Source organism: Meleagris gallopavo, chromosome 4, assembly GCF_000146605.3.
Source record: "Meleagris gallopavo isolate NT-WF06-2002-E0010 breed Aviagen turkey brand Nicholas breeding stock chromosome 4, Turkey_5.1, whole genome shotgun sequence".
Taxonomy (NCBI): Eukaryota; Metazoa; Chordata; class Aves; order Galliformes; family Phasianidae; genus Meleagris; species Meleagris gallopavo.
In genome coordinates, this window is record NC_015014.2 from 29090156 (window position 1) to 29108623 (window position 18468).

Below are 18468 nucleotides of genomic sequence, written 5' to 3' on the forward strand. Positions count from 1 at the left end.
GGGATCGCAGTGTCTAATGCACACAGCTAGAACGTCTTAAGTCCGTGCCGTATCTTGGTTGGAACAGGCTCTGAGGACGGGAGGCTGCTGGCTCTCGAGAATGCGGAGGTGTAGCTGCTGGGGTCTCTGCCACCTGGGCTGCATCTGCTTTGCTAATTGGTGACGTGAGGCTGCTGATGAAACAGGCTGTGAAAGCTGGGGAACTTCAAAATTAACACGGGCTGAAGAAAATGCCTGTAGGATATAAATGCTGCTGCTCGACTAGAGAAGCTGGAAGAAAAGTGGCTTGCCTGGCAGAGGTATAAAAATATCTAAAAATATGGAGGTATGTGTCTGCATCTCCAAGCACTGGGATGACTAATGGTACCGACCTAGAAAAGACAAGCTGCAGCAGCACGCAAAGCTGTGTGTGATTCTAGACATGCTTTGACTGCTCGTACCGGCACAGCGGGGCAGCAGGGAGGTGGATGTAAGTTTTGTGGTTCAAGGAGCTCCGGATGGTTTGTAGGTACACCATGGCAGAGGGGAGGTAAAGCTAAGCGGTTCTGCCAGCAGCTTGGCTTGCTGTGTGGAAAAGCAAGGTCTCTTGGTGTTAGTGCTTCTTTCTCCCATGGTCACCACGGGTACCCATGAAGGAATGCCAGACTGAACCATCCCAGGTCTGTATCAGTGTTGCCGTGGGTAGCAGGAGAGAGTGGGACTACTGATAGTTAAGTGCCGCCAGCCCTAACATAGGATGCACCAGTACATCAGAATGCCAGGACTACAGCCCCGTGCTGTGTACGAGTATGCAGTTACAGATTCTGGGAGATGGAGAAGAATTGGGAATGTGCTTGAATTACGACCCCAGTTTCGAGTGAATCAATTACTCAGTGTTACCGAAGCGTGTGCTGTGAAAAGAACGAAGGATGGGAGGAGAGCAGACCGCTCCAGGAGTGAGGCTCCCCGTCTCCCTTCTGTTCGCTGCCTACCGGCTTTCGCAGCCTGGCACTGCAGGGAGAGGAGCAGAGTGGGGGAGGAGGAATGGAGGAAGGGCACGGAGGGAGGGAGAAAGGGTGGGAAGGAGGAGGGGTTTGGCGGGGCCGGCTCCGCGATAAGAGGCAGGGAGTCCCCGGGCTTCCCGTGGCGCGCCGTGCCATGCTGGGTGGGATGGAGGAGCGCTACAGCAAGGCGGAGACCCTGGCACTGCGGAGGAAGCACATCGGGTAGGGGCGGCGGGGGGAGGGCGGGAGAAGGGCTGTGCTGTGGCACTCTGCTCTGACAGGAAGGTGAAAAAGAAGCTGAGATTGTTAGAATTAAACCTGGCTATTGCTGATGGCATTCTAAATACGCCGGGTGTATAGAAAACTCCCTAAAAATTCACAGAGATTGTGGCCTCTAAAGCACGCACATCGACTTCTCTGTAGGGGCCGGCTGCTGACGGTGCTTCCCTGCATGAGCTGTATTGGGTGGACGCCAAAAACCTGCAGAAAGGGCTGGCACGGAGCAATAGAGAACAGTGTCATCCAGAAATGCCCCATAATAATGATGCTGATGAAGTGTGCTTCTTGTAAAGTGTAGCGGAGGAATAGCTAAAGATAGCAGAAAAGATCTACGCAACAGGAGTGTGAGGTGTGAGAAAGAAAGCAAGTGGGTTTGCTTTCTAGGAGTTACCTCTGGGCTTTACAGGGTTCCAATCTCAACAGAGATGACAGAGGGATGTGTGAGGAGCACTGCCTGGGTTACCTGGAAACAGATGTGTTTATCCGAGGCCGTATAAACACTGCTAAAAGTTTAGAAGGTTTTCATTCTACTCAGTAATGCCATTCAACATAACTCCGTAGCTGGTGTGTTCTCCACGGGGCAAAAAAAAAGTTTGAAGAGTCCTTTGGATCTGTCATGAGGAACCCGAGTTCTGCTGGAAGCCAGCGTGATTTGGGTGCTTACAGAAAGCTGCTTTTAAGAGTTTTGCTCAAAGCTGTTGATTTGAGAGAGATTTCAGGGCCTTTCTGAGCACCTGTGAAAGATGAAAACAAAGCTTGCAAGGAGGCAGTGTTTTGTTCCTGAAGGTGACCTGTGTAGCCACTAGCTGTTGCATAAGGAACTTCTGGCTATAGCATGAAACAATTCTTAACAACTTCACTTTACTCCCAGTGAGTTTGCTGGCTGGCCGCGTCCGTGAGCCATGCAAACAGAAATGCAGTGGGACCTACAGGCACCTGGATAGACTTGCAGCCATTGTGCTCATGAGGACACTGCTACACAGCCATGGCTTAAAATGCCCCTGGCAAGAGCTGCTCCTGGTCCCAGGCATGGGGAGGTGGGCGCAGGGGCAGTTTTTCCCCACCACCTTCTGCTCCCAGACAATCTTCAGAGAAGGAAAGCAGCTGTTTCCAGAGCTGCAGTAGATAACCCCCCATCAACCCTTTGGGAGGGGGAACTCCTCAAAGAACTAAAATGGTGTTGTTTTACACAATTTTTTTAGGCCTTCCTGCAAAGTTTTTTTTGCCAAGGACCCTCTGAAGATAGTGCGTGCTCAGGGCCAGTATATGTTTGATGAGACTGGAGAGAAATACTTAGACTGTATCAACAACGTTGCACATGGTAAGCAGTTTATCTTGTAAGAGTGCTTCTGTTGCTTCACATCTAATAGGAATCCTAATGCACTTGTTTCAAGTGACAAAATGGTCACAGGGCTTCCCTCAGTGTCCTTTTGTGGTTCAGTGACTGTTTGCTAGTATTAACTGTTTTCTTCTTTAGTTGGCCACAGTCATCCCTATGTGACAAAGGCTGCAACAAAACAGATGGAACTGCTCAATACGAATTCCCGGTTCCTGCATGACAACCTTGTTCAGTACGCTCAGCGTCTTACTGCTACCCTGCCAGAGAAACTCTCTGTTTGCTATTTTGTTAACTCTGGGTAGGTCTGCTCATTTTATTTATTTTTAAGGCTATTTTCTTTGCGTTTAAGATGAACGTTCAGAACAGCTTTGTCCAAATCTTAAATTTGTGGGAATGGAGCTTAGTAATAAGCGACACAATTATTTCCATAAGCGACTGATTGAAGGACTTAGTATGATTGCTCAGTGCAAGAGAGCCAAAGGATGGAACTGCAGAACATTAGACAAAAGAAGGTGGGACGGAGGGGGGTGGACAACAAGAAATGCAAATTCAGACAGCAAATTAGTGAATGCTATGTTTAAAAGGACACACAACCTTGGAAGCATGTAGCTCCTTCAGATGGTCTGTCCAATCTGTGATCACTGACTTTGCCCAACAATCAGTAGGAACTAGGGCTGCTGCAGATCAGGCTAGGAGTCTGGGGCTCTCAGCAGGAGCAGATCTGTGTCCTCTTCTGCTGGATGGTGCTGGGAAGGATGGAGACATTGTGGAGGTGCACGCAGGGCTGGTAGCTTTTCAAAGGCTTGCAGTTGTGTTGAATTTCCAGCTGCTGACTGCTCTGCTAAGCGGTCTCATTGGTATCAAGAGGAGGGAAATGTGTACAAGCAAACTGGGGGAGTGAAATAATGCATCTCTTTGTTTGTTGTTTGTGCAAAGGGCTGTTTTTGATTCACTGTCTTAAATGGCATTTACAGTCTCAACCTTAGCATTGTGTTCTGTATAGTAACAGAGCCTGCTGTGTCTCAGGCCTGCTCTTCCATATTAGAACAAATTTTAACTGGGAGCCCTTCCTCACTGTGTTGTGGATGTCTCTGCTACTATGCAGGTCTGAAGCAAATGATCTTGCTTTACGACTGGCTCGGCAATACCGTGGACACCATGATGTGATCACCCTTGAAAAGTAAGTATGCAGGACAGACTGTGGATGCAGCCATCAATTCCTACAATTACTTCAGAAGCAGCTTTGCAGCAAACCACTGCTGCTTGTACTGTCTGCTGAAAGAAAGGCTTTCATAGGAGAAGAGGCCAGGAAATAAGTTTCTCTTTTCCACGTTTGGATAAACACAAGTTCTGAAGATTTGTAAGAAACAGAGATTGTCAGGCACCTGTTACAGGGATTTTACACAGAGCAACCCAAAGCAATTCAGTCCAGAGGGTTGGGAGTTAGTCTGAAACATCAGTGAGTGGTCTAGCCCATGGGATACTCTGGAAAAGGACTTTCTGCCACACTCTGCTGGATGTGTTTATGATAATCACGAAAGTCTTTTCCAACCTAAATGATTCTAGGATTCAATGATTCTAAATAAATAAATACTTCATGGTTAAGAAGAAAGATCCAGCAACAGTGCTGATGCTCTGTTGCTCCGATGCTCAGCTTTTCTCCACTGAACTCCGGAGTAAGCACACAAGATTGAGCAGCCACAAAATCAGGAGGAGGTGAAAAGGCTGTCAGTCATGGAAAAGGTGGTTAACCATGTCTCTGGGTCTATTTTAGATAGAGGTGTAAGGTTGGTTATGCTACTGTAGGGCTCTAACTTTTCCTCAGCCTTTGATCAGAAAATCCAACTAGAGAAACCGCAAGAGCACATCTTTATCTGAACAGCAGAAGGATTGTTTGACCCAGCTGCAGTCAGATCACTGCCAGCCCTCCTTGACTTACACAGACACAATTTGGAGCCATTGCCAGTAGCTTCAGTAAGGAGAAGCTGATGATGGTGCTGGCTCAGTCATTCTGTTTGACTGCAAAGTCTTGTCTTCCTGAACACAATAAGGTATTTCCTTGCCCCAACTTTCCAAAGCTCTACAGAGTTTTGCTACATCTTTGGGCCCGGGGCACAGAGTATTTTCTGTCCTTTCTTTGGCTCCAGTGGCAGATTTTGATGTCTGACGGGAGTTAAGAAGAGAAGAGTGTCCAAAAAAAAAAAAAAAAGACCCAAACCCTTTTGTACGCTATTTCTTCTGCAATTAGATTGTGACATGTCTTTGGGGTTCAGGATTTCTTCGCATCAAGCTCGTGGCTGAATGGAAGTGTTTTTTCCCTGAATGAAGCTACTAAATGTTATAAACTTACGTTCAGAAGGCTGTGCTTCCTAATTGCTAAGTCAAGCTGACCTCAGTAGCAACCACTTTTAGCATAATTATAAGGCTTTCATTATTCCTCCTTATCCTGAGATTGGCCTTGGCCAAACAGTCAAGACTGTAGAGCCTTTGGGGAAGGTAGTGATGAGCTGCTGCTGTACAAAATACGAATCTTCTGCTGCAGTACGAACTCTTAAGAGCCTTTGCAATGTTACTGGTGTCTACCTTGCTCGTAATTGGTGAGGGCAGCTGGTGTTGCAGCCCAGAGGACAGCATCTTTTTCTGTCCTTATACTTGCAGCTGATTTAATGCAAGAAAAAATCCTCACTCCTGGTTCCAATCTTGCTAGTTAGTTAAAGTCAAAAGCAGTTTCATACTGCCTTGAAGAAAAGATTGAGTGAATTAAACCAAGATCCCATCACAAACATTTCTACTGTGTTGCAGATATAGTCTCTTAGTCTGGTTTATTTATGGGTATAGTTGTAAATTTAGCTCTTCTATAAATTTGGAGAAAAATGACTTCAACGTTTAACACTCATGCAGTGCTTACCATGGCCATGTTACATCTCTGATTGACATCAGTCCCTATAAATTTAATCAGCTGGGAAAGGACAGCAAGAAGGAGTTTGTGCATGTGGTAAGTGTGGTTGTTTTTTTTTTATTTTTTGGTTTTGCTTGCTTTACATTGTTATGCAACATATTCAGTTACTCACTTCAGGGTGTAAACGTACTTTCATTCTGCTTTGCTGATGCCAGTGTACATACACTTGAGCGTCAGTGGCTTTAAAACAGCGAAATTGCTTGCTTTTGTATTTCAAAGAGAGAACTCAGCTGTGAAGCTGAATTTCTTCACAGTGCGACAAGTATCCTGAGTCACTGGCCTGTACAGATACACAGTTTGAAGAAGGTAGATGATATCTGTTGTGTTAATTTGGCTAAGAATATACAGGAATTTTGACTCTATTTCCAAAAACCAGAAAGGCAGAGCACGCATGTACACACAGTTCTGGGCAGAGAGCTCAGGGGTATTCAACTGGCCATTATACTGCTTGATTTCCAGCCTAATCTTGTATGTTTTACCAAACCAAAATTCACTCTTAGAGAAGTACATCAAACTGCCAGGAGGTGTTTCCTCTCCAGACTTCTTGGTGTTAACCATACTGTCAGATTAGTGTCCTCTTTTTTTATAGTGGTTCCATTTCTTTATTTATGGAACGTCTTCCAACATTGTAGATGCGTGAAGTTCACACAGATTACTTCCTGTGGTGAGAATGCTGAAAATCGAGTGACAGATTGGAAAACCCACTTACGCAGTTGCAGAAATGGAACATCATGCAATAATTTAAAATAAGATGAGAGACGAAGACATGGCATTATGTCTTAGGCGAGAGGGATGATATTGAAAAGGTGGATGAGGTAAATGGCTTTCAACAAGTTGCCTTCAGTTGTACTGAATACAGCACAGGACTGCCTTTGTGTTTAAGCTCCTCTACACGTATTTTTTGTAATTCCATTCAGAAACTGAGACTGTACTAGCTCTTATCTGTGAGGAAAGACAAAAGTATATCCTGTTCCAGAAATGCAGAGCAAGAGAAAAGAAACAGGAAGTAAATGTTTCACAGAAAGATGGGCTTTAAAAAATATTTTGGTCTTTTCAGGCTCCTTCTCCAGATATCTATAGAGGAAGATATAGAGAAGATCACCCAGACCCAGCGACCGCTTATGCTGAAGAGGTGAAAAAGATTATTGAGGAAACACAGAAGAATGGACGCAAGGTGTGTATCTTGTGTTCTAGAAATGCTGAAGTTTCATCTACTAAGTGTAAAATGGGGGCATGAAACAGGGAACTAAAGATATACTCCTCTACTTAGTTTCCTCCGTGTTCGAAATGTGCCATTTTTTCAACCAGATGCTCTTACCATAATTTTTCTAGGCGCCAGTGAAATGATCAATAATACAGTTGTAAACAGTAGATACAACCAAAGCATTTTAATTCCCTGTTTTATACACTGCACCAGTAGACTGTCAATATGTTAAGGCACAGCTAGGCTTGGAGGTCAGCTGAGAAACCACACCAAAAATTCTAGCAAAGACATGTAAAAGTGTCAAGGATGGAGAAAATATGGTAGATAAAACCTTGATGTTACACTTTTGACTGCAGTACCCTAACTTTGGAGTCATTTTAAAAGATCAGTATTTTAGTCATGTGATCTTGATTTAAAATAAATAATAACTGTAAGCAGGCTACTTACAATGTGTATTAATATTTTGTACAATTGCACTAGCATTTTGGGACATTAAGGTCTTGATTCAAAGTCCCACATTCAGTGGAGATTGGAACAACATGTTCCCTTATAGTCCAATGGACTTGTATCGCTCTTAATTTTTTCATCAACTTTTTTTATTCTCTACTAACGGATAGTTTTGTGTTTGTTTTTTTCTTTTTTCTTCCTTTGTTTCCTGTCTTTTGCATATTTCTTAGGTTTTGGTGACATAACCTGTGGCAGGACAAGTTGTGCTAAAGGCTAAGCCTCACATGCTATGGAAGCTTCGTACTCTTTGGCTGTAGCATGCCTCTTCAAATATAGTGTATGGTTCTTTACACGTTACTGCTCGGCCTTGTTTCCAGGAAGACTGCACCAACCCAAAGAGACCTCTTGATGATCAGGGAGGGGTTCAAAAGTGGTGTGGGGATGCAACCCCTTAAATAGCAGACTTATGCTGAGACTTTGGGGTAATATTATATCTCTGCTGAATAGACATGTTGACATGAAACAAATTTTGTTGTTCCAGTGTAACTGATCCACTACTTTTGCCCTTCCTGACTTGAAATAACTTTCTTTTTCATTCCTAGCAACTGGAATTATTTCATCTGTATATTTTTTTCTCCTCTTTTGTCAAGTGCCTCATGCTGATGTTTTACTTGTTTAGTTATTTACATTAGACGGGGGTGCCCAACGCATAGCCTCAGGTCATCTTCTACCCAACTCTGCCTGGCGTTTGAGATTGAACAGTTAAGCTGATGTGTACCTGTTACTGGAGTGTTCTGGCACTAAGCAAGTTTTTATTAATCTCTTGGGGAGAAAACTGCGAACATTGTTGTGTTTCCTCCTGTAAATTGTAAATTAAATTACAGAGCTTCCAGGAGCCTGTCTACTGACACCAGCGAGCATCTCCAATTTCAATGGCTGTAAGATCAGGGATTAATGGAGGTCCTTGAATTCTCATCATATTGCAAAGCCGACCCTGGCTACAGCAATTTGGGCACCCCCTATTGAAAAATGAGTAAGCTCTCTAGCTATAACTTCTCAAGAGCCCTCAACTGTCCAACCCAGTGTGTGATTAAATTAGGGCACACACTTCAACGTTTATTTCTAGATTGTTAAATCTTTGTGCAAAGGCGAAACAGATGAACATAGCTCTTACCTGAGTTTGGTTTTGTTTTTTTTTTTTTTTCAGATTGCTGCTTTCATAGCTGAATCCATGCAGAGCTGTGGAGGCCAAGTAATTCCGCCTGTGGGCTATTTCCAGAAAGTGGCAGAGTATGTACATTGCTCTAGAAGGGCATACCTGGAAAATTAACCACGAATATGTTTTTTCACTATGGGCTAATCCAATTCAACTATCTCCCTCTCTTGTTCTTGTTCGGAAGAGTATGATCCCTCATTTTCTATGGGACAGTAGCTAACTAATTATTTTAGCTACACAGTTGTCTATCTTTAATGTTCAGGCTGTGTAAGTTTGATGGAAGATGAAGTTGAACCATCAGAGAGTTAGCCCTGCAGTACAATCACAGTGCTTCTATTTTCCTTCCAAGTATTAGCTAATTTTTTTGTTAACAATTAGTCAAATATTTTATCGATTCAAATAGCTATAGCCCTGCTTGACAAGTTTCCAGTCGCTGTTGCACATTCCAATTCTGTATTGTCACACTAAAGGCAAAACAATTGGCTTGAAATTAAGTCATTCAAATCCAGCTATTTAAAAAAAAAAAAAAAAAGTAGCTGCGGATATCTCAGAAATCTCAGAATAAGTGATCTGTATGTTTACTAGGGCTTGAGTAAGAGCCAGGTCAATGAAGCATAAGTAGAGCTTGAAGTATTTGTAGTACTACTTGTAGTGCTCAAGTACTACAACAAAGGAGAAATTCAAGTCATTCTGGATCCAGATGTCAGACTATTCCTGAAAGCAGAGTCCTGGCAGCAGCCTTTGGAAGAAGAGGGGAAGAACCAAGCTATTCTTACGCAGACTGATGGGATATATGCCAGGGGGTTTGCCTGCTTAGACAGCATGGTTGCTAGAGCACCAGTACTGAAGTTCAGTACCGAATTATACTTCAGCAGTCATATTCTTTCTTTTTTTTTTTTTTCTAACTTGGTTTCACAGTAGAGATTTTCTGTACTGCAAACATCCTTGTCCTAATTTACCTATTCTAAGTCAGTCTGCACAGTCAGTCATACCAACCGTTCTATTTACTTTCAGGTATGTGCGTGCAGCAGGTGGTGTATTCATAGCTGATGAGGTCCAGGTTGGCTTCGGCAGAGTTGGGAAGCATTTCTGGGCTTTCCAGCTGCAAGGTGAAGATTTTGTGCCTGACATTGTCACCATGGGAAAGCCTATTGGCAATGGCCACCCTATGTCTTGTGTGGTCACAACAAGGGAAATTGCTGAAAAGTTTGGTGCCTCTGGACTGGAGTATTTCAATACAGTAAGTTTGTATGTGAAGGTTTGTCCTTTTTGTTTGTTAGTTTACATTCAGCAGTTACAAGTTGTTCGAGTCATTCTGCTGACACCTGCATCCTTCATTACATTATGTTGCTAAGAGCTGGACTTAGCCAGTCTAATATTTAAAAACAAATGGACCAGCACTAGCTCTCTGACAAGTCATGGAGCTCAGCTTCTATGCATACAGATAAATTATACCTTAACTCCCTTTTCTCCCTTGTTTCCTCTGAAATGCTGACCATGTAACACTTCATTATCCAGAACAGGATCAGCTACGAGTGCTGTGCAGGTGGGGTTAGGTCCTGGCAGAATTTGCTGTGCAGCTGTCACCTAACAAAACTGACCCTCTACCAGGAAACATTTGAGTGGCATGCATGCCACAGAGGAGCAGTTTTCTTGCTATTTCAAATCCTCTTTTCTGCTCCTGTGACTTCTTTCCAGCTGCCATTAATTCCCTCTGCTTTCAGTGGAGTTTATATGGTATAGTTCAGGAAACACCAGATCCATAACCCACTGCCCTTCACAGGAGCACTTTGTCTGCAGATGTAATCAGCAAATCATGAGAGCAGCCTGAATGCTTGAGCTGTGAAATCTTCAAATTACTGAAACTTGAAGCGATGGAATGGGGAGCTCCCTTCCTCGGGCTTTGCAACACTGCCCATGGGGAAATACCCTTCGCAGCTTGCACAGCACAAAATCTTAACCTCTCTAAGCTTTTCTCACTACATGTCACGTAGGAGAGGGCAAGCAAAAGATACGTGAGTAGACACAGATGAACATTTCTTATGGGTTCTGTTTTCCTGTTGTTTTTACTATAAGTTTGGAGGCAATCCCGTGTCTTGTGCTATTGGTTTGGCTGTACTGGAGGTAATTGAAAAAGAAGATCTGCAAGGAAATGCTACACGTGTAGGAAGTTACCTCCTAGAACTGCTGGTTGAGCAAAAGAAGAAGCATCCCTTAGTAGGAGATATCAGGTAGGTGTTTCATGGCTGTTAGGTATTTTAGAGAGATGATGGGAAAATCTGCAAGTCTGGGGTGAGGGGAACACAGAAACAACATGCCATGATTTACATGCCACTCCTTTTGAAATTGGACTACCCAACATCAATACTGCAAAGAACATATTTTCCAATAAGTGTTTCCGTTCAGCTGTTTAGCTAGGGGGTAAATGTAGCCTAGAAGGGCTCTGGGAACAGAAAGGAGAAAAGTCCATCATCACAGAATAGTCCAGTCATCAGTACACTCCTGGGATGATGGAAACCTCATTCAAATCTTCAGATCATTTCCTCTGGAGATGTTGGTGTGGGCTCCCCTCACGTCACATTAGTATCATGATAGCCACCTTTAGTTTTGCCTTTGTTTTTCTTCTTGATTTTCTTCTTGTTTTTTTGCTACTTATCTTTCACAGCACTCTATTTTGAGGTTTGCAGGATGAGAGAAAGAATGTAGCCTTAATGAGCCAGTTGAATTTATTCAGAATCAGCTGGTTAACACACTTTATCAGTATGAATGCAGGATTTTATCTTTCCATGTTATATTCTCTTCTCCAGAGGCGTTGGATTGTTTGTTGGTGTGGATTTGGTGAAGGATCAACAAAAGAGAACACCAGCTACAGCTGAAGCCCTTCACCTCATTTACAAGTAAATATTTTCTAAAGACTGCATACAGTGATCAAACCCTCCTAATATTCCCTAGTAGTTACTCATTAATTTCAGTTTAAATTCATGTAGCTTGTGATAGCATGGTACTAGAATAATTTTCAGAATTGAACTTCGCCTAAAGGACAGGACTCCATGTAGTTGTATAACTGTTTATTAACATATGCTCCCTCTTTCCACAGGCTGAAAGAGCAGAAAATCCTTCTTAGTGCAGATGGACCCTACAGAAATATACTAAAATTTAAACCACCAATGTGTTTCACTATGGAAGATGCAAAACATGTAGTGGAGATAATTGATGTACTTCTCACAGGTACGTATTTTTTTTTTAGTGCCCAAAAGAATACTCTGCTCATTTCCAAATGACACATGGGGAGCACCAGCCACAGTACCATAATGCAGGCATTACATGTCAGGAGAAGTAATTACTTTCTGTGGTCATTGTCCAAGCTGCTGTTCTTAATGTCATTTCTTCTAAATAAATTTTTAAAAGCCTCATACATACTTGATCCAGTATTTTCTTTAAAAGAACTTTTTAGGCTAAATCCCACTCTTGAGTTTTGCTCTTATGGACTTGTTTTCTTTTGCATATTTTGATTGCACAAACTGAATGGTAAAGAGCAAACAAAGTAATTCACTATTCACCTGAAAGACACTGCTGAAACACTGGTAAAACTTTCCATAATGCTCTGTTTGGGTTTTTTTGTTTGTTTTTTTTTTTTCTTCCCTCTGAACTGTCTTTCTTGAGCACAATTGCTTGTCTCGCTCCAATTTAGCCTGAAAGTCTTCAGGCTCTATTTATCTTCTACCTTGGGACCAATCCAGGGGAAAATAACATCATGTTATTTATTATTAATAACATACTATTAGCATAAGGGCTTTCCAAGCCCATTCTAAATTGGATACTCTCTTCTCCTGAGATTAAAACAACTAGAGGTAGACTGACATGAATTTACTGGACAAAGGCAGGCAGCTCTGAAAGATCTGTCTGAACCCCTGTGCTAAGCTGCTAAGTTCACTCTAAACACTCACAAGCTACATGGTCATAATACATTAATCTTGTTTCCTTGGGAAAATGTTTTAGGAAGTATTCATTATTCTTCAGTCACTTTCCTGTTGGGTAAATGCACAGAGGAATAGTTGATTGGGTACTCTTTTCATCCGGCCAGCTGTTAAAATGACTGTATGCTTACTTACTCTTGGTTCTTTTAAATTATTTTTTTCTTAGAAATAGAAGAGGCAACTGGAATGAAGACAGGAAACGATGTATCTACAAACACACGTTGTAAAATAAAAGTACGTTTTGAATTTTTATGGAAATTTTAATCTGATAAATGTTTGGTGAAACAAATGATTTTAGTTAAGTACTTTGTGGTGGTATGAGTGGCTCTGTGCATTGAAACTGAGCTCAGAACATAATCTATTACAAGAAACCTGAGAGGATTGTGTTACTGGGGCAGATCTAAAAAGAGCTGATAACACAGACCTACAAGAAGAAACGTTTTATAGACAAATCCATTGCCTTGTCTGCCTTACAGATACGTAAACAAGATCTACCAGACTTTGGGCTGCACATGACTGTGAGCTCTAAGCAGTCAAGAATTTTACTCATTCTAGGTGCTGAGTGCTGCCAATGGATATTTGGCTTTCTAAGCCTGCTTTCAGCCTGGAAGAGTTCCAATTTTTGCAGTGTTCCAAAGACTTAGTTTCCACTTCAGGTCTTTGAGTATGAATGGTTGCCATGCATCCAAATTAGGACTACTTAAGTTGCAGCACTGGCTTTGGACAAATCATATATAATTTCTCACTCCCTTAAAAATACATATTATCCACTGTGCTATAGGAAAGCTCACTGAGGTGTTCATTGGTGAGTTTTCCGTTGATGCTGCAAATGGCGAGGATGCAATAGCTCAGCTGTCTAGGGAGGAGTAATTAAGGCAGAGATACTATGGATTACTGGCTATCCAGATAACAGATGAATCTAGAATTTGGGTACAAAATGTCTCTTACAAGCATTTGTACACTCGGGTCAATCTATTCCAAAAGCAAGAAGTTGCGCTACTAAAACAGAAGAGCTGTGCAGAGCTTCTTAATGGAAATCAAGCTCGGTTGGCTGCGTGCTGATAGTTTAGCATGAAACTTCATTGATATTTTGTTTGTGTTTCAGGCTAATGAAGGAAGTCCTCAACTAGAGTCTGCAAATGAAAGCACCAGCCATTTGAATGGAGCTGCCTGCAGACAAGAAAATGGTTTTTATCCTGAAAAACACTCAGTGCCAAGTAAAACAATCAGGACATGAAGAGAGTTTTCTTGTTCAGATTGAATTTATTTCCTATTTGTTTTTGAGCTGAAGAGTGCAATAGTGCTAGGATCTGTTGGAGCCTTATGCTAATACCAACTAGCTTCATTAGAGTTTAAAATACATGTTAAGATATAGAAGAATTGTATCATGTGGTCTGAAAGCTATGTGTGACAGAACAGGCAGGTGATACTTTAATACCTTGTTACTGATTGAAGGCTTGACACAGGTAAACAAAATCTGTTAAATTGAAGGATTTAGTCGCATTACGCAGAATCTGAATTGCTTAACCACCATGCAAGCAAATTACCAATTTCATTAAGTTTAACACGATAAGCTTAGCATGCTATTTTTACAACATTTTAAATTTCAATATGTAATATTGAGATGTTAATCACTTTCCATGTTTTAATGGCTAAATTCACAAAACATTGCTTGACAGAGAAGCCATTATTATCTCCTAGTATAACTTAGGTCCTATGGATCATATTCCCTGCTGATGTACATTGGGGTAGCTTTGCTAATGTCAGTGATACTTCACCAAGTGTCTACTACTGTGTGTGTAAAGATGGAACATTTTTGCAAGCCATTCTTGCTTTGTCTTCAAAGAAAATGAAAACAGGTCATAATTTTCTAGGGATAAAGCAACTTTTATAGATAACTATTTATATAGAGTAAGATTTTATCTTTCTTTTGAAAAAGTTTATATATTGAACTCTCTCAGTCCACAAAATGTGCTAGTAGAGGTTCAAAATGAGGTTCCCAGGGACAGCCCAGCTTGCATTCCCACGGATTTTAGATGTTTTGAAAGTCATGGGAATTACTGCCTGATCCTTTCATAGCAATTCTGTTAGTTCTTTTTCATCGGAGGTGAAGCGTTGCATACCAGTTGCACTGGATCCTGATGCATAAATGACTACTAACATTTGATAGATTACTAAAATAAGATGACCTCTGCATAAAATATGCATGCAGCCACTGCCTGCCTTTGCTGCAGATAATTTGGACTGACTTGCCTCCTTGTTGGTATAAGATTTCAGTAGTGCACAAGCCCTGCTTTTCTTTTTTCATACACGCCCAATTTCACACTATGGAAGACACTGAGGGCTTCCAAGTGGTTTGTATTTTGGGAAAAAGACAAAATCTTTGTCCTTTTAAGCTTTCTTACCCTGAGTTCCATTTTGTTACTGCTGCTAGTGATTCTACTGATATGTCTGAAGATTCAGCACTTTAATTTTGTATTTTCCACAATTTGCTATATTAACATTGATGTTTCCAGTGTAACTTCTGGCTTTCTCAAGCTGGCTTATTTTCTATTTCACAATTCTTGAATAATTCCATAAAAATAAATCTGTTATTTCTACTTATGAAGTCCTCCACAAGGCTCTTTTTGTTTCCATTTCATTCTTCATTAACATCTATTTGATGAGGAGAAAACACTTAGCTTTGGGCTAGGCTTCGCTTCATGCCACAGTAGAACTGGCATGGCTGTGTTTCCCCAAGGTTCTATGCTGTAGAGCTTCTTCTTCTAAGCCAAATCTTACCTCTGCTGCCACGACTCAATACTTGTGTGACCTTGCTGCATATTGGACTGGATCCTTCTAACCTTGCATCAAGAGGCATGATCTTTTCCAGAACGATGCTACTGAGTCCTAAGTCAAACTCATACGGAGGGGTGGTGGGGAATTATCAGACCAGCTATAGCGCTGCAAGACTAGTATATCAAAACAAATACCAACATATACCAAAGAGCAAAGTTCCATGGAACTTTTTCTCAAAATCAAGACTGCCACTGAGGATTTGAAGCCTGGAACTTGGGGAAGTGCCCTCCTTACGTGCTACTTTGAGGCCAACCACCTCTTCTTCACTGTCAGCAAATTAAATCACCTGAACACACTGCACCTATCAAAGGGATTAGTAACAGCCCATTTCCTTCCTTACCTCTTGGAGGTCACGCGCTTTTCCTAAGTGCCCCAAGTGTTTCCTACCGTGAAATGTGTCTAAGGGCCCAGTTTAACTCACTCCTGGTACGGGGCGAGGGCTGCTTATATTACACATCACCCATAAACACACAAAAGAAGCAGCACATGGTTCCCAGCAAGGAAATACTAGTGGGGATATGGGGAGGGTTAATGCTCGGAGTAACACAGTCCACCAGGCTATGCTACGGCACAGACTGTTGCGGCACACCATTAATATTTAACTTCTGAAAGATGGGAAGAAATTAGAAGATCCAATTAGGGAAATAAAGATCATATCTTCACAAACACAAGGGGCGTGTGACTCTGCCTCTATAATACCTGCATCTTGTTTCTACACAGGCTAAAAATATATGGAAAAACACCTCTTCCAGTTTGTTGTTTCGCAGCCAGATTCTGCTTCGCAAGGCAAGAAGCTGTCTACCTTGATGTTCCGCTAATTATGATTAATTGTGAAAGTTATTTGGAAGAGCTAAACCTGAAGAAGGAGAGCACTTATCTAATATACTTGGAATAAAGCACTTCCATTTTTATGCAGGAACCAATCCAGCAGTTAGCAGGAACTGAGATGGACTTAGTAGATTTACTATTACTATATTTGTATTATTGCTCTTGAGATATTTCAGAGTCCTCCAATAAGATTATGCACAATCCCAGCTGTGAAGAGTTTATTAATTAGAAGAGATCCTGATTAAAGGATGAAAGAGAGTAGGCAGAAATAATTAACATCAAACATGAGGAGTTGTTCCAGTCAGTTGAACTGAACAAATATGTTTTCTTCATGTAACAAGTAAGGCTTTTTCCCCTCTGCAACCCTTTGTTTCCCTCTTTCTTCCTCTCCTGTCCTGGCTGTGCCAGGTCTTGGTTTTGGCCAGGTTTCGGCCAGGTAATTCAACTTCCCCAGCCCTTATGTTCATCAGACACCCCCTGAAAGCCAGTTCAATTCACTAACCCTGCAGGAAAAAAAAAAATAATACAGCCACACTTTTTTTGCTATTAGTTTACTGATGAGCAGACTCCTGGAGGAAACCCAAGCCTATGCAAAACAAGCAGCAGAAGGAAGAGGCAGTGGAATGAAGGAGGGGCAGGACTCTACTCCAAGTGGGGATCTGGAGCTACTTTTATCTTCACTGCAGCTGATAATCATACCTGAAGATGAATCAATTAATTCTATGTCATTTTACCACTAGGCCAATTGCTTTTATATTGCACCTTTAAGACTCTCAATGCAAACAGACTGCTTAGAACACGGGAAAAAGAAAGGACAGTGCTTGCTGCAAATACTGATGAAAGAACACTGTCAGAGTCTGAACCAAATGCCAATTAATTCCTCTGCATAAAAGCAAGCAGGATTGAACCTGTGAGGAATTGGAAAGCCGTGCCTTAGAAGGCACTGTTCTAGGGAGAAGAAACAGGATCAAAAGTTGCTATGTCAACATAACATCACTGACCTGCCAGGGAAACAGAGCATGCTGCATATCCATGCCTGGGGAATATACCTTGTCCCTACCTCCATTAAAGGTTGTAATATGTCAAGCAGAAGAATTAAGGAAGAAAATCAGGCTTGTATTGTTCACAGAGCAAAAAAGAGAAAGCCAAGTGTATCAACAAGAAATCCAAATCACAGCAATCTGACCGGTTTGGGTAGTTAAAATCTGAAGGAGGAGAGGAGGAGGAGACCCACAAGCCCAGTCAGTCTGCAAATGACCAGTTTCATTTAGAATCTCTTCATACTTATCTTCTCCATATCATCACACACTGTCATATTTTGTCTTTGCTTTCTAGACATACGGTTTTCCAGACATACAATAAAGTCTTATCACAAAATACATTTACAATATTCAGCGCTGTAAGCCTGACAGATGATAACACAATATACTCAAGAGGGCAAAGGTCCACATCTATACTCTCAGAAAAAGCAACCTCTGATGATATCTAGTGAAAAAAGGGAGATGAATGAAGGGAACAATCGGACAAGCCTCAGACATAATTATTTTACACACGTCAGGTTACAACATCCAATGCATTTGTTGTTTGTTCTTTTTTTTTTTTTTAAAGATATTACTGAATGGATCCATTTCATTTTTAAGGCGGTAAGATGGGACACCCTCATCTAAAAAACACCGCTTTCAGCACCAATGTGCAAAAACTAGAGCCTAAATGCAGAATTTGAAAACACCCTTCATAAAAGTGTTTCTACAAGAAAACAAAGCTGTTCAAATGTTTCTTGCAGAATGAGGCACAAGACGTTTAGGCATCCTCTGAATACTAAGTGTTGCAGTTACTCTAAGCTAAGAGCTGGAAAATCAGAGACTTAAAGAAGCTGCACTCGGTCATGTACTAGCAAAGCCCCACAGGACTGGGATTTCCCTGGAATAATATTCATTACACTGCATGGTTAAATACTGTACGTATGCATATAAGCATATTGTATATAAGCATTTTGATCTACTTTGGTTTTTCCTCCATTTAATGTAACAATTCAGAACTGACTAATGCTTGCAAGCAAGCAGATTTCTCATAGCAGCACAAAGGTTCATTTAATCTTCCAGGTGATGACTTGAGCAAGGGTTTATTATTGTCCCTCTTCAGTCTGAACCTGGCCTGTGTTGTTGCCAACCAAGCTCTGGCAGAAGACTTATGCAAAGGAAAGCAAGGCCAAATGCTGTGACACGATTTCCCTATCTATCCTACTCATAAGCATTTTTGTTTTCCCACCTGAAACATTGATCCCCACGGGTCAGCAGAAAAGGCATCAGATCCAGAATGAGAAAAGATAAACTGTATTTTTGCACTTGCCACTTATCCATGGCGTGACTGGACTTTGTCATGTTGCTACTGTAGGCTT

At 41.6% G+C, this 18468-nt stretch overlaps 1 protein-coding gene across 3 annotated transcripts; it reads left to right on the top strand.

Moving 5' to 3' along the window:
• On the top strand, window positions 1-15004 carry ETNPPL (ethanolamine-phosphate phospho-lyase). 3 transcript variants are annotated; one of them, XM_010709811.3, is made up of 13 exons: window positions 1-325; window positions 2465-2583; window positions 2740-2899; window positions 3707-3781; window positions 5503-5596; window positions 6618-6734; window positions 8419-8501; window positions 9442-9667; window positions 10504-10658; window positions 11235-11324; window positions 11525-11655; window positions 12571-12638; window positions 13510-15004. In XM_010709811.3, the coding sequence occupies exons 2-13, from the start codon at window positions 2529-2531 to the stop codon at window positions 13639-13641; spliced, it is 1386 nt and encodes a 461-aa protein (XP_010708113.1). In that variant the 5' UTR covers window positions 1-325; window positions 2465-2528; the 3' UTR covers window positions 13642-15004. The 3 variants fall into 3 exon arrangements, with proteins under 3 accessions (XP_010708113.1, XP_010708112.1, XP_010708111.1); XM_010709810.3 differs by having other exon boundaries at window positions 1-299; XM_010709809.2 differs by lacking the exon at window positions 1-325 and adding an exon at window positions 1099-1205.
• The last annotated feature ends 3464 nt before the right edge of the window (window positions 15005-18468 follow it).

Coding starts and splice junctions, on each gene's coding strand:
- ETNPPL (XM_010709809.2), top strand. CDS start 1,138: ATGCTGGGTGGGATGGAGGAGCGCTACAGCAAGGCGGAGACCCTGGCA. Junction 2,900..3,706: donor TGCTATTTTGTTAACTCTGG/GTAGGTCTGCTC, acceptor GCTACTATGCAG/GTCTGAAGCAAATGATCTTG. Junction 11,325..11,524: donor GCCCTTCACCTCATTTACAA/GTAAATATTTTC, acceptor CTCTTTCCACAG/GCTGAAAGAGCAGAAAATCC.